Consider the following 15531-nt stretch of genomic DNA (forward strand, 5'->3'; position numbering starts at 1 on the left):
ATGTTCAAGTCTTTCTAAAAGAATATTATGGTCAACTGTATCAAATGCAGCACTAAGATCCAACAGGACGAGCACAGATACAAGTCCATTATCTGAGGCCATGAGAATATCATTAGTGACTTTCACCAGAGCTGTTTCAGTGCTATGATGAGCTCTAAAGCCAGACTGAAACTCTTCAAAAAGTTCATTATGGTGTAAGTGATCGCAAACTTGCTTGGCAACTACTTTCTCAAGAATTTTGGATAAGAAAGGAAGATTGGATATAGGTCTATAATTAACCAAGTCATCTGGGTCAAGAGACGGTTTCTTAAGCAGAGGTTTAATTACAGCAACCTTAAAAGCTTTAGGTACATATCCCTGAAACAGAGATAAATTAATCACATCTAAAATGGAGGAGGAGATCAAAGGGAATGCCTCCTTAAATAACCTGGTTGGAACTGGATCTAACATACAAGTTGAAGGCTTAGATGAAGACAATAATTTTGCTAATTCAGAGAGTTCAACTGGATCAAAGCAGTCTAAACCCGGTTCAGATTCCATGACTACCTCAGGTACAATCGCGGATAGAGGAGTGCTTATGATCTTATTTTTAATAAGATCAATCTTATTTATAAAGAATCCCATAAAATCATTGCTGCTAAGAGCAGGTGGAATGGACGGTTCAACAGAGCTATGGCTCTGGGTGAGTTTGGCAACTGTATTAAAAAGAAATCTAGGATTATTCTTATTCTCCTCTATTAATGAGGAGAAGTATGCTGCTCTTGCTTTACAAAGGGTCCTCTTATACAGCAGTAAACCATTTTTCCAGACTAGGAAGGACTCCCGCAGGCCTGTGGAGCGATATTTTCTCTCCAGTTTCCTAGCATTTTGCTTCAAAGTACGCAGCTCTGCATTAAACCAAGGAGCAAGCTTTCTATTTTTAACGGTTTTCATTTTCAAAGGAGCTGCATTGTCTAAGGCAGCACGCAGAGAACTAGCAACCCCATCAACAAAATCATCAACCTGTGAAGGGGAATAAGCTATGCTTTTGCATTCTGCAGCACTGCTCAGCGACAAAGAGGAGAGAGAAAGTGAAGCAGATTCTTTAAAATTTATAACTGCACTATCTGATAAAGATCTACTAAAATGTAACCTTCTTTTGGGGGAGGAGAACTCTGTTAAAGTAATCCTGAAGGTTATTAGAAAGTGGTCAGAGAGGACAGGGTTGTGAGGAAATACTGTTATTTCTTCACATTCTATGCCGTATGTCAGCACAAGATCCAAAGTATGAAGATGAGAATGTGTGGGACTATTCACATTTTGAACAAAGCCAATAGTGTCTAAGATAGCATTAAAGGCTGCTCTTAAGCTATCGCCTTCAATGTCAGCATGGATGTTAAAATCTCCCACTATGATGACCCTGTCAGTTTTTTAATACCAAATCAGAAAGGAACTCTGAAAACTCATCTAAAAATTCAGAGTAAGGACCTGGTGGACGATACAAAGTTACAAAAAGAAGAGGTTTTCTTGCCTTGAAATTTGGATCAGGGAAATTAAGGGTTAAATGTTCAAAAGAGTTGTAGGTATTAACTGTTTTGGGAGTAATCAGTAAGTCAGACTGGAAGATTGCTGCTACTCCTCCTCCTCGCCCAGAACTTCTGGGTATGTGAAAATTTAAATAGCTTGAAGGAGTTGCCTCATTTATGCTCACATAATCCTCTTGCTGCAGCCAGGTTTCTGTAAGGCAACACAAGTCAATGTGATTATCACAAATCAAGTCATTAACTAGCAGACTTTTAGAGGAAAGAGATCTTATGTTAAACAGACCGCATTTAATTGTTTTAACTTTTTCCCCAATTGGAGTTATTTTTATTTTAATTAGATTATCATGATTTACTCCTTTAGGAATATTTGCTAATTTATTAGATTTTGGTCGTGGGCAAGACACTGTCTGGATGGAGTAAAGAGTGGGTAACAGTAGAGAAGCTGCAGAGATGTGTGTTAAACTACAACTCTGCTTCCTGGTCTGCACCCTGGGTGGTCAGGGTTTTGGAGGACTAATAAATGTGGCCAGATTCCTAGAAAGAAGAGCTGCACCATCCAAAGTGGGATGAATGCCGTCTCTCCGAATCAGACCAGGCTTTCCCCAAAAGGATTGCCAATTATTAATGTAGCCCACGTGAAGCACACGACAAGGAATCTTCTTGAACTGAACTTTACTTTCTCCAGCAACAGGTGAGTTACAGACACAGCTGATGGTTTATACACTGCGTTGTTTGGCCTCTAGCTCTGGCACAGACAGCGTTTTAGCAGTGTCCGTAAAGTGAGCCTTACAACCAGAATCATAACAACGAAAGCTCTCGCGATGATAAGGTTAACTAGACGACCGTGTTGCATTAATGACTTAACACTAGGCTCGAAGAAATCAAAACGAAAACAGAACAACAGCCTTACAATATCTCAAATGCATCTGGAGATCTGGGAGGCTTCTTGCTGTCTGCTGACATTCAAATAATGGAGGTCTATGGCGCCCGAGGCAGAAAGGTCCATAAAAGTCCACAAAAAACGTGTCAATATTCCTCCATACTGCTCGTCCAATGTATTCCAAGTGTCCTGAGTGGGTAGCATCCAGAATTTACTCGAAACGAAGTCATTTAGAATGTTTTTAGAGCAAAAACAGTAGTGTATAGGATTTCCTAAAAGCGCGTTCACGAGTCGACGGAAACCGCGGCAGACCAAACCAGATGAAAGTGCGCATTCAGCGTCTGCTCTGCCGATAATGCAAGCGTAGAAGAAGAAATGTGCTGTTTACCTGTGCAAAGAAAGAAACAACGAAAGAAAAATGTCTGAGGACTTCAGTGTTGAGGAAGAGCATGAGTTCTTTGCCGAGCTGAATGCGCTCGTGAACGCGCAGGTGCGCGCTTTCAGGAAATCCTATACACTACTGTTTATGCTCTAAAAACATTCTAAATGACTTCGTTTCGAGTAAATTCTGGACGCTACCCACTCAGGACACTTGGAATACATTGGACGAGCAGTATGGAGGAATATTGACACGTTTTTTGTGGACTTTTATGGACCTTTCTGCCTCGGGCGCCATAGACCTCCAATATTTGAATGTCAGCAGACAGCAAGAAAGAAGCCTCCCAGATCTCCAGATGCATTTGAGAAATCAAAAAAGTACTCCAGAGTGTTGTTCAGCATGGGGGTGAGTAGAAAATGAAGGCTAATCATGTTTTGGGTGCACTATTCCTTTAATGCATCTAAGGTTATGTTGTACCAAAAAAAATGTTTCTTTTACTCTCAGAGTGTTTTTCATGAATTTCTTATAGAACCATAATGTTATTTTCCTTAATATATTCGGGCAAGTTGGCGTTTCTCGTTATTACATTGACATTAATTGTTTCCATCAAAATATCAATATTTTTTAATGTTCTAAAGGTAATAAGGTCTTGTCCTGGATTCCAATAACATTATTGGCTTGACATTTTGAATGTAAAAGTATTTCACTGAGCGCCCTATAAAGGGTTAAACATTTTCTGACCCATACCATGATCCAACCTCCTACCTTCTCCGAGTCTGGTGGGAAAAGATGGAAGGATCCATTTATAAATAAATGAAGCCTGTATGAAAATAATTGATAATTAAATAAATAAAATAAAAAAAAAGCTAGACTTGGAAAAAGAAATCAGTAGTTTTTTTTAATTTAGCTTTTATTTAACCACATTAGTCGTTATGAGATCTAAAATTGCTTTTGCAAGAGAGACCTGGCCAGCAAGACAGTTCCAACTGGATAGTGACCTGAGATGACATGATGTGAATTGGCGCTATAGAAATAAACTGAATAGAATTACTGTATAAAACCTGGAACTCAACGCTATTTCTGACATTTTGAATTGAAAAAGCTTCCTGGATGGGAAGCGAAACATCTTTAAAGTTGGAAGCAAAGTCCAGTGAATTGTTTTTTAACTTTTGTGGAATTCAGAAAGTTCCTCTGTTCTTTCGTTTCAGTTCGTCTTACTAAATGCGTCCAGGTTACAGCTCAGACTGGAATCAACTGCAGGAGGACTTGAAACAGGAGGAGTTGATCTCCAAGTATTTATGGCCTGGTTTAAAACCAGTTTGTTGATAAAGTTTCTGTGATTTTTTAAATTCATTTCACTTCATATTTGAGGTTAGTTTAAAATACATTAGAAAATGTTCGTTTGGAGAGATTTCTTCTCTGGAAAGTATAGAGAGAGTAAGCAGTAAACCGTGTGCTTTTCCTTTACAAATATTTTGGGAACGGGGATCAATTTCCCAGCTGGACCCTGGAGAGCTGTTGATCATTTGATCAGAGCGTCTGGGAAACTGGGTGGGCCTTTCTGGTCCAGAACTGGACTGGTTTAAAGGAAAAGTCGCTCATATTCAGAATCCAAACTTCTGAAAGTTCTTTAAATCTGAAATGATTCCATCCTGTTCAATAAATGATCAGTGTTTTTAATTCAGAGTAATTTTCATGTGAATGTGCTTTACTGGAGGCATCCATGTTTGTCAAAGAACACTACTGCCACCTACTGGTTAGTGACGTCACGGTGCGGTATCGGCTGTTGATCAAGTCCCAGTGCTGTATCTGGTGTTTGTCACAACGCGCTATTATCCAAGTCATCTTGAAAACATTCTTCTTCCAAATGTTGGCTACATATTACGGGTTTTTTCTCTGGCCAGAAGTTCGATGGCAAATCCTCCCTCTACAAGTTGGCGATCCAACGACCAACCCGTCCGCTAGGCTTACCGCACCGTGACGTCACTGCTGGAAGATGGCAGGAGGGAGGGGTTACTATATTTGGGCAAAAATGGCCGCTCCCAGACTCAGTGATTGTTTTTTTTCTTTTACTGAATAAAACTAAATTCAAATTCATTAAATGAGATGCGGCGTTCTCCAAGGCTCCATCTTAGAGCCGCTCCTATTCAGATCTCCATACTCCCTCTAACTCAGACTTTAATAATCTACATCAGTTACCATAGCGATGTAGATGACACCCAGCTGTTCCATCTGCATGTCACCAGGTGACTATGAACCTGTTCCATCTCTGGATAAAACAGTGAATAAATCAACCCATGGATGTCCAGACCTGAATCCAACTAAGAATCTGTAACAATAAGTCTATGATGTCCAAAACCACAATGTGTTTCATTGCAATTATTTATCAGCCAATGTTTAATGATTGGTTTAAATGTATTGATTTATTTATTTCCTTTTTTATCTACTTATTTCTCATTTTGGTTTGATCATTTCTAAACCTTTCTTACCAGTTTTATTTTCCATGAACTGTGGCAATTTGCCCTCACAAAGATGGCAGCTGGGGCTCAAAGCACCTGAAGAAGCGCTTGTTGGACTGCGCCACCTGCTGGAGAGGCGGGGGATTCTTTACTTCTTTTCTTTTTTGTGTTCACTTTTTTTTTTTTATTTACAGATAAATGAGGCTTGATTTCTTCGCTGTAGTTTAATTTAACTAACTGGGAGTCAGTTGATAAAATTGTGGCAGACTTTAACGACTCAGCATTTTATGTAAATGTGTAAACTTGAGTAAAAAAAATCTGTTCTTCACAAAGTTTAATTTTCAAATTTTATTTTCTATTGATGATGTCTTTTGAAGTTTGACTCTGGTGGAAAAAATCCTCCAAAATCTGCAGAAAACAGAAGTTCTATGAAGTTCTGACCCGGTGGTCCTGAAAAGGCGGCAGATGATTGCCAGAACATTTGAATTCAGGTTCCTAAAATAGGACAGAAAGTTTTCCTTCTGCTTCACGGATGTTTGCTGCTTTCTTTGCTGAAATTCTCACTAAACCGACTGGAGTTTGTGTTTCAAATGTACGGAAGGGGATTTGGGCCACTGGAAAAAATTTAAAAAGTTAACTGATTTTTCATGTTATTTGAGTTTAATATGGGGGAAAAAAAATCTGAATTTTAATATTTTCCCCATATAAAATTGAACGCCTCACTTAAACTGTAAGAATTCGGACTTAATCTAAGATTAAAGTAAGAATTCTGTCTTTTTTTCCCCCAACTCAAATGAAATAAAAAACGTTTCTTTGCCAGTGGCCCTAATCCTCTTCCATACAAATGTGACGAATGATGGGTGTGAATATTTTTCCAGGATTCAACATCTCTGATTCATTCAAAAATAAAAATAAAAGACTTTTCTCCCAAACAAACACATGAACCTGTTGAATATCTTTATTCCAAAAATTAAATAGGGCAACTAAAAAGGCTCCAGATAAGAGCAGGAGGTAAAAGGAGCCGTCCTGACATCCAGGTTACAGTATCAAACATGAGAAACGGGTTTGGATTCATTCCTTCATGTAAGAGCCCCACAGAACCACCGCACGCTATTCTGACCCATTATTGCTGTTAATAAAAACAAAAAACAAAAGAAGAAATAACACCAGGGGGCGCTGCAGCTGTGAAATAAATAATGCTACATCACATCCACGCGGACACAGCCGGTACTGACAGAGGCGTTTGGTTTCCAGTTGTGCTCCAGAGTTTCCATGATCGCTCACGGGCCTTTTGGTCCGGTCCGTTCAAGCTCTGCATATTTTATTTACTTGGCATTACACAAATATTACGACACATGAACACAGCATACAGCAGGGCCACGGATCCGCACAGGTTCATGTAGACCAGAACTTTATCAGCACCATCAGCAAAGGCACAGTCTGTGACGGTCAATGGGTTCGAAACTTCGGAACCTCCCCTCTACGGGTCCGACGGTAAACTTCGGAACCTCCCCTCTTTGGGTCCGAAACTTCGGAACCTCCCCTCTACGGGTCCGAAACTTCGGAACCTCCCCTCTACGGGTCCGAAACTTCGGAACCTCCCCTCTATGGGTCAGACGGAACCTCCCATCTACGGGTCCGACGGTAAACTTCAGAACCTCCCCTCTACGGGTCCGACGGTTGACTTCAGAACCTCCCCTCTATGGGTCCGAAACTTGGGAACCTCCCGTGTATGGGTCCGACGGTAAACTTCGGAACCTCCCCTCTAAGGGTCCGACGGTAAACTTCGGAACCTCCCCTCTACGGGTTCGACGGTAAACTTCGGAACCTCCCCTCTACGGGTCCGACGGTAAACTTCGGAACCTCCCCTCTACGGGTCCGACGGTAAACTTCGGAACCTCCCCTCTACGGGTCCGACGGTAAACTTCGGAACCTCCCCTCTACAGTTCCGACGGTAAACTTCGGAACCTCCCCTCTACAGTTCCGATGGTAAACTTCGGAACCTCCCCTCTACGGGTCCGACGGTAAACTTCGGAACCTCCCCTCTACGGGTCCGACGGTAAACTTCGGAACCTCCCCTCTACAGTTCCGACGGTAAACTTCGGAACCTCCCCTCTACGGGTCCGACGGTAAACTTCGGAACCTCCCCTCTACGGGTCCGACGGTAAACTTCGGAACCTCCTCTCTACGGGTCCGACGGTAAACTTCGGAACCTCCCCTCTACGGGTCCGACGGTAAACTTCGGAACCTCCCCTCTACGGGTCCGACGGTAAACTTCGGAACCTCCCCTCTACGGGTCCGGCGGTAAAGTTCGGAACCTCCCCTCTACGGGTCCTGCGCTAAACTTCGGGACCTCCCCTCTATCATGTAAAAACCCGAAGCAGAGCAGGAAGGAGGCGCTGATGGATCATTTCAGTGGAGGTTTTCTAACCGCAGCAGAACCAGGCTGGAGGACGAACTCCGGCCCGAGAAATCACTCCTTCCTCTGGTTCTGATCACAGCCTGGGTTTGAGATCCAGATCTGTGATGCAGCGAAGAACATTTCAACTTTTATTAAGCACCAGTTTCACAAGAAAATGAAGAGATGACAGAAACAATTATTAAAAGACGGGGCTGCCGATATTCTGGACATCGGATTCGTTTCCAGAGATTACAAACCGATTATATTATTTAAAATACTAAATAAATATAGAGATACGATTTTAAATCTAATTTACAGGAAAGACCATCTTCATCAAAGGTCCTTCAGGTTAATTGGTTCTGGTACCACTGGGTTCTGAGATGGTAAAATGAAAACTTTGCATTAATTTTCCCAAACTGGCAGATGATCTTTATCCTTTCCCAATGAAAACCTTAAGAATTAATTTCTTCATTTTTAATACAAACTCGCCTCATTCTTTAATTATTAGAAAGTTGCTTTTAAATAATTCCCCGCAGCTAAAACTCACAAATTCATCATTAAATGATTCCATCTGTCGAACCTCGACCTGATTGGACGACGGGGATTCAAACGGTCCAATCACAGGTATGGTATTTCAGCTAAACAGGTCCTGAAAGGGAAATAAAACTAAATAAACATATTTTTAGAAGTTCAGATGAGAATGTTTTGTAGAACCAACTTGGGAGGCAGAACGGAACCAGAACCAGAACCACGTCTGATTGGACAGTTCATCGCCATCCGGTCAGGTCCAGGTTTGTTTTTAGAACCAACTCAGGGTTTGATCTAAGCTTTGAATAAAACCCAACCAGAACAAAAACAAAACACCGAAAAAAAAAAACATCAAGGTTTTCAACTTCATAAATCTGACAGGTAAGTTAAACGAGATATAAAACTTCTGATTTCTGGACATTAATTGAATAAACTCAGATTCTGATTATAATCCATAAATTCTTCTCTTAAATAGGTCCTTTAATTGTTTTAGACAAAAAGTGGCTAAACGTGCGTTTGGTTTTCATCTGCAGCTATAAATATATCTTTATTCAGACTTCAAAACGCTTCAATTGAAGGAGATTCAAGGCATCTGTGAGACGGGTTCTGGAGGTCCATTCTTGGTCAAATACGTCGAACGCGCTCCGACCTCAAATTTTCTTCAAGTAAAAGTGGAGGCAAACGGAACAAACGGTTCTGATGGTTCCAGTCCGATGAAGCAGCGCCAGAAAACGGGCTGGACGTGGCGAGCCAATCGGCAGGAAGCCGCGAGCGAGCAGGCACGTAGGTTTGGTCCGAGTGATGAAGCCCCGACGGCTTCATTTGGGTTAGAGTGAGGAGGCTCAACGGCACTGCGGCAGAAAAGCCCAAAAACAAAAAAAAAAAGTCAGATTCTTATTGCATAACGAAATCACAGAGACGTTTCCGTCACAACGTCCGGTTTGAGGGTTTTTCCTCCGACCAAACGAGACGGTTTCCGACCCAAAACCAACATGACCTTAAACTCTAACAAACGGCGCCTGAGTTTGGCATCTTCAATCTGAGGATGTTAAGTTTGATGATTAATTAGCAGAAAATGATCAAATCGGAACCATCTGCAGAATCTGTCCAATCAAAACATTCCCTCTGTACCGGCCGATCACTTTCTGACCCTATCAGGCACTTCGATACAGACGGCCAATCAGAACAGGGAGTTCAGACGCCAGACGTCGATCAGAAACCGTTTCAGCGGACAGACAGAACCGTCTAAACACTATGTCTGTTTCTCAACCAAAGATCAGAAATCAGGAGGATTTAAATAAAAGGAGAAAGAGATCCATAAATAAGACGAAAAGTAAAACACAAGCGGAGCTGGAGGAGCTTCCCAGGTCTCTGCGAGGCCTTCACCCCCCCGCCCACGTAAAGCGGCTCAGCAGTCGGATCAGAACCGCTTCCTTCACAGCATGTAAACCGGGAGCAACTACAGACATTTATGAGGTTTCCTCTCCGATCTCTTGTGGAGCACCGTGGGCCGAGAGGGGCGTTCAGGCGAAGTACATGGTCCTCAGGGTGTCGTGGTGGATCTGCACCGCCTTGGCCAGAACCTGGGGGTCCCTGCCGTTGCTCTGCCCTGAGATGTGGCTTCCTTCGGCGCTGAGGATGTAAATAAAAACACGGTGAGAAACCACAGATCTGAACAGTTCGCTTTATTTATAGACGTTTTTTCCTTTAAAGGTATACTATGCAACCGGTGTTGATTATCCAGCGAGGCTCCCCCTAGAGGGCGAAAGTATAAGTGCACTGTCGTAAATATGCTCAGCTGTTCTCCTGGTTTCTCCCTCAAGCCAGGCGGTTGTTTTGAGCTTAGCAGACAAGCGAACGCAACGAATCACCACATCTACTGCGGTAAGTGACTATTTTGTTCCAATTTTTGAGTTTGAAAATTAAGCATGTTTTCATACATTATTTGTTATGCATGTGTCTAAATAACAAAGATTGTAGTAAGCCAAGTTGGAGTTTCCCATACATTTATCCAACTGTCGTTGGGGAAATGGGGTTCTGATTTGGTCTAAACAACCTTATGCATGCATCGCCACTGAGCTAGCAACGAGCATGCCTTTCACTGGGGGCGTGTAGCAGTTCTCGCCGTAAAGCAAGACCGACTCTCACGATGCACGAGACTTCTGAGCCTGTGGGTGCGGGCTAGAGACTGACATTTTTCGGGAATCCCACGGGTCACGGGATTCCCGTGGGATTCCCGTGGGATGGGAGTCAGTATCAGTAACGATCACGGGATTGGGACGGTACAGGATTAAACATTAACGGGAGCAGACGGGAGCGGGAGCAAACCAATAGTAACTTCCGCTCTGAGTTTTTCACCCGCGCTCAAAAACAACAAGAATGGGAGTGGTGCGGGAGCGGGAGTCATTCTGAATGGGAGCGGGATGGGAGTGGGAGTAATTTCACCAGGAGTGGGACGGGACAGGATTTAGATTTCTACTCTGGCCCGGGATCGGGACGGGACACCCTTTTTATCTGTGGGAGTGGGACGGGACAGGAGTGAAAATCCACTCCCGTGTCAGTCTCTAGTGCGGGCCGAGGGCTCCTGCAATTGCAAGTACGGTATTTCCCCTACAGACCACCAGGGCGGCCGAGAAAACCTTTGTTCGACCTGAAATGACTCATTTAATCATCCAAAACGTTATGGAACACATTAATTAACTGAAAAATGTTGCATAGTATGCCTTTGAAGAATTGGCCTCTAAATAACAAACATTTATTTTCTTAAAGCCAGATTTCTGCCAAATTTTTTTTTACCATCTAATCCAAATGAAAACAGTGAGCTCCTCCTCCATATTGAACAGAAACGGTACCAGCTGATTAACGTATTATGGTCTCCACTACAGGGACAGACTGGGAACGTTTTTAAATCAAAGTTTTTTTTGTTGTTGCTCCAGTTTTCTTTAGTTCAGTTTGTGGAAAAAAAAGAAACTATTCAACTGTTAGTCAGTTTTTAATGAAGAAACTTTAAGCTAGTAGGTTTCATGCAGCACTAAGGATGCCAGAGTGACTCGCAGCTCAGAGTCGAGACGCTGAAAGTGAAAAAAATCCAGATTAACGCCAAAGATGGAGGAAAGAGTTCCTGACAGAAGTTCCAAAGTTCCTGCAGAGTGAAACCCACCTGTCGTGCTCTTTGTCCACCAGGTGGTAGCGCGCGCGGAAGGCCACCAGGTGGGCGTAGTAGGCCGGCGCCGGTATGGAGACGGAGCGCGTGCAGCGGACGTAGGTGTGGCACAGCTGGTAGGTGAGGAGCTGGAACTCGTCCGCAGTGAAGCAGTTATCGTCCCATAGGACGTGGTAGTGGGACGGGCGGCTGGTTCCCTGTGGGGAGGAGAGAGGCGGCGAGGCGATCACACGATCAGCAGAGGAAGAGGAAGCAGGATGAGGAGCAAACGCTGAGGAAATTACCTGGATTCCAGCGTGGCTGCACAGGTAGAAGTCAAACTCGTAAGGGTGGGTGATGTCCGTGTCCACGGTGGTTCCGGCAGGAATGTTCCCGCTTCGCCCCACCTGACAGAACCAGACAGAACCAGTTGTTGGGTCATAAACCATGATAATATTTTTGGACATTGAGGACCAACGTCCATGTTTCATCTTAACATGTAAACTGCTCTAGAATCCCCTCTCAGCCCGGCTAACTCCACAGGAAACCCCCCCACAGAGGTTTGAAAACAACCACAGCACACAGGATTTCTTTCTCTTTCAGTGAAGCTTCCCAGGGTTCACATTGGAAGAGGAAACCACCATGGAGACCCAGGCCCAGATCTCCAGAATGACCAAGGCTAATTCGTGATGGCTGAAATGTCAGAACTGAACTGCTGCGAATCAGAATGTTCGCACTATTCCTCTTTGAGTTACAGGAATGTCTAACGATAGGTTCAGACCGCCAGCAGCAGAGGCAGCTTGTTTCCATGCATGCTACGAAGCTAACGGGGTAGATCACAGGGTACGCTATGCTACAAAGCTAACAGGCTAGATCACAGGGTACGCTATGCTACAAAGCTAACAGGCTAGATCACAGGGTACGCTATGCTACAAAGCTAACAGGCTAGATCACAGGGTACGCTATGCTCAAAGCTAACAGGCTAGATCACAGGGTACGCTATGCTACAAAGCTAACAGGCTAGATCACAGGGTAGGCTATGCTACAAAGCTAACAGGCTAGATCACAGGGTACGCTATGCTACAATGCTAACCGGCTAGATCACAGGGTACGCTATGCTACAAAGCTAACAGGCTAGATCACAGGGTAGGCTATGCTACAAAGCTAACAGGCTAGATCACAGGGTACGCTATGCTACAAAGCTAACAGGCTAGATCACAGGGTACGCTATGCTACAAAGCTAACAGGCTAGATCACAGGGTACGCTATGCTACAAAGCTAACAGGCTAGATCACAGGGTACGCTATGCTACAAAGCTAACAGGCTAGATCACAGGGTACGCTACGCTACAAAGCTAACAGGCTAGATCACAGGATATGCTACGCTACAAAGCTAACAGGCTAGATCACAGAGAACGCTACGCTACAAAGCTAACAGGCTAGATCACAGGGTACGCTACGCTACAAAGCTAACCGGCTAGATCACAGGGTACCCTACGCTACAAAGCTAACAGGCTAGATCACAGGATACGCTATGCTACAAAGCTAACAGGCTAGATCACAGGGTACGCTATGCTACAAAGCTAACAGGCTAGATCACAGGGTACGCTATGCTACAAAGCTAACAGGCTAGATCACAGGGTACGCTACGCTACAAAGCTAACAGGCTAGATCACAGGGTACGCTATGCTACAAAGCTAACAGGCTAGATCACAGGATACGCTATGCTACAAAGCTAACAGGCTAGATCACAGGGTACGTTTAACTAAAGGTTATTGGTTCCTGATTAAGCAAATCATTTAATAAAACATTATTTTCAAGCTTTTGGGACCTTTAATGTGTTAAAGGCTCCCAGTCTGTGCTGGTTTTACTCCAGTCTCACCCGCTCGTTCCGATCTGCGCAGAAGAGACGGGTGTGATGGCGCTTCTGGACCACGATAAAGGTGATCCCCGGCTGGTACTCCTTCTCCAGACTGATGCACGCCTCCCTGATGGCCAGCAGCTCGTAGTGCAGCACCTGCAGAGACAGACGATACGGAGGCCCATAGTCCTCAGATCAGCGTCAACTTAGCAGGAGCCGACGGCCATGCAGCCTTTAGAGTCTGATAAAGTCTCCACGGCTCAGAACTGGGACTTAATTAGGGATTATTTCTGCTTTGGTGCCTCTGAATTCATCGTAAACATACATGAATGCTTCCAGGCTTCAATCTGCTCATCAAAGAATGAGGATGAATCAGACTTAGACAAACTTTACTGTCATTTTATATACACAGAGTGTACAGAAAATGAAAATTCTATGCATACAGCTTTTCTTGTGTTTCATTGTCCTGTTTGGAGATCAGAACTGAGCAGGATGAGAAGCGTCACCTGTCTGAACTGCCCCTCCGACACGCCGTCTCTGTAGAAGATGATCCTGGTGGGCTTGTACCGCGTCGACTTGTAGAACTGGATCAGGAGCTCTCGCACCATGGAGGCCAGGTCCTGGATGACCTCCTGCCTGGGTCTCTGGACGCGGACTGTGGCGCAGTACCTGCTGGGGTGGGCGTCCATACTGCCGACCACCTGCAGAGCAACATGATGGATGCTGTGAAGATGTCAAGGACCTTCCCTTTATTTAACCTGCAGGGCTGTTACAGGCAACAGCTGTAGGGGGCGCCAGAGAGCCAGAAACCTGCCGCAGTTTGAGGAGTAAACAGCTGGATGGTTATGGAGTGAAATCTACTCCATTATCGTTGTAATGAAAATGTTTTATAAATGAAAATTCAATTTAAAAAAAGGATAATCCACGGATAAAACTTTGAAATCTTCTTCATCAAAAAGGGTATCTCTTATTTTATTTTTAAAAATTATTTTTATAAATTGCATTTTCCAGATCACATTCTCTCACCTCTACTTTGCTCTACCTTTCTTATACCTCATCAAAAATACTTGCTGGATCTTGGCTTGTTTTCCAGTGTAGTCCTGTTTCTCTGACTGTGACTAACTGGATGTGCTCTCTTCATCCTCTGACATGGGAGCTGGCTCGGAGCTCGTCTGCCTGGCTGTGTGTTTCCTGGACGGGGCCGCCTGTGGAGCTGGTTGACAGTTGCCTTTTGTATCTATGCTTCTTTTTCTATGTCTGCTTCTGTCTCCTTGAACCCCAGTGGCCCTCAGCAGATAGCTGCTCACACTGAGCCTGGTTCTGCTGGAGGTTTCTTCCTGTTCAAAGGGAGTTTTTCCTCTCCACTGTCGCTACAAGCATGCTTAGTGTGAGGGATTGCTGAAGAGTCAACGCAATAGACTGGTTTTAGATAGAAATCAATCTGACTGGATGATCTGGTGAACTGTAAAGGACATCTCAAACACGTCATCTCAAGGCACTTTACAGTTCATCAGATCCTCCAGAATGATGAAAAAGGGGTCCCTATGTCCTCCAGCAGTCTAAGCCTATAGCAGCATAACTATAGAGATAGCTCAGTATAACCTGAGCCACTCTAACTAGAAGCTTTATCAAAAGTGTAGCTTTTGGGACCTTAGATTTGCATTTATCCCTTTAGTTTTGTACGTAAAATAAACTTTAAGCTACGTCAGCGGGCGTGTATCCTTTAAGTCATGTACAAAAGAAACAATTTAAGGTCAGATCACCATACGCTTCAAAAAACACCAAAAAATAAGTAATTCGATTGTTTTACTGTAAATGACTAAAGGGATACACGCCCGTTGAGGTAGTTTAAGTTTATTTTTCGTAAAAAACTAAAGGGATAAATGGGTATTGAATATCGGTATGCTGGTCTGATGCTCATCTGACAGAATCACAGCAGAGGAACCAGGTGCAGGTGACCTGTGGGATGTTCTCACCGCGGCGATAGAGGGCTTCTTCCCGTCGCCGGCTGGAGGATGAGTGACGTCCGCTCCCAGGAAGATGATTGGCTGCTGGAACACAGACGGTCTGGTGGAAACGAAGGCAGAAAACAGCCATGGTTAATGGCTCCCTGAGGATGAAGAGTTCAGGGGGAAAATGTCGTTGGAGCCTCACCGCTGGTTCGGAAGCAGGATGTTGTTGATTCCTCCCAGTTTGACGTTGATCTTTAGGCAGAGGTTGGACAGCGTCTGAGGGGACGTCTTCACCACGTTCTTCACCTGGACGCACTGGGTGGCCATGCCGAGCAGAGTGTCTCCCACCCGCTTCACCTCCGCTGTGGGTCGACAGAACCTTCAGTTATACCGGACCGATGACCTCA

At 44.0% G+C, this 15531-nt stretch overlaps 1 protein-coding gene and 1 long non-coding RNA gene across 3 annotated transcripts in view; both read right to left on the bottom strand.

Moving 5' to 3' along the window:
- Positions 1-6181: 6181 nt before the first annotated feature.
- On the bottom strand, positions 6182-7564 carry LOC119771391. The gene is made up of 2 exons (XR_005279141.1): positions 6900-7564; positions 6182-6749 (listed from the first exon to the last, which is right to left on the bottom strand). It is a non-coding gene; the product is annotated as an uncharacterized LOC119771391 (long non-coding RNA).
- Positions 7565-8358: 794 nt separating this feature from the next.
- The window catches only part of LOC119771381 (protein argonaute-3-like), a 32095-nt gene continuing 24922 nt past the window's right edge, over positions 8359-15531 (bottom strand). For both annotated transcript variants that reach the window (XM_038267262.1, XM_038267263.1), the window contains exons 12-18: positions 15327-15486; positions 15149-15239; positions 13679-13873; positions 13194-13328; positions 11618-11719; positions 11331-11530; positions 8359-9802 (exon numbers count right to left, since the gene is read on the bottom strand). In XM_038267262.1, coding sequence (XP_038123190.1) covers positions 9694-9802; positions 11331-11530; positions 11618-11719; positions 13194-13328; positions 13679-13873; positions 15149-15239; positions 15327-15486 — 992 coding nt within the window. In that variant the 3' untranslated portion in view covers positions 8359-9693. The remainder of the gene's footprint in view (positions 9803-11330; positions 11531-11617; positions 11720-13193; positions 13329-13678; positions 13874-15148; positions 15240-15326; positions 15487-15531) is intronic.

The sequence above is a fragment of the Cyprinodon tularosa genome, unplaced genomic scaffold (genome assembly GCF_016077235.1).
Source record: "Cyprinodon tularosa strain WSP-4 unplaced genomic scaffold, ASM1607723v1 ctg668, whole genome shotgun sequence".
NCBI lineage: Eukaryota > Metazoa > Chordata > Actinopteri > Cyprinodontiformes > Cyprinodontidae > Cyprinodon > Cyprinodon tularosa.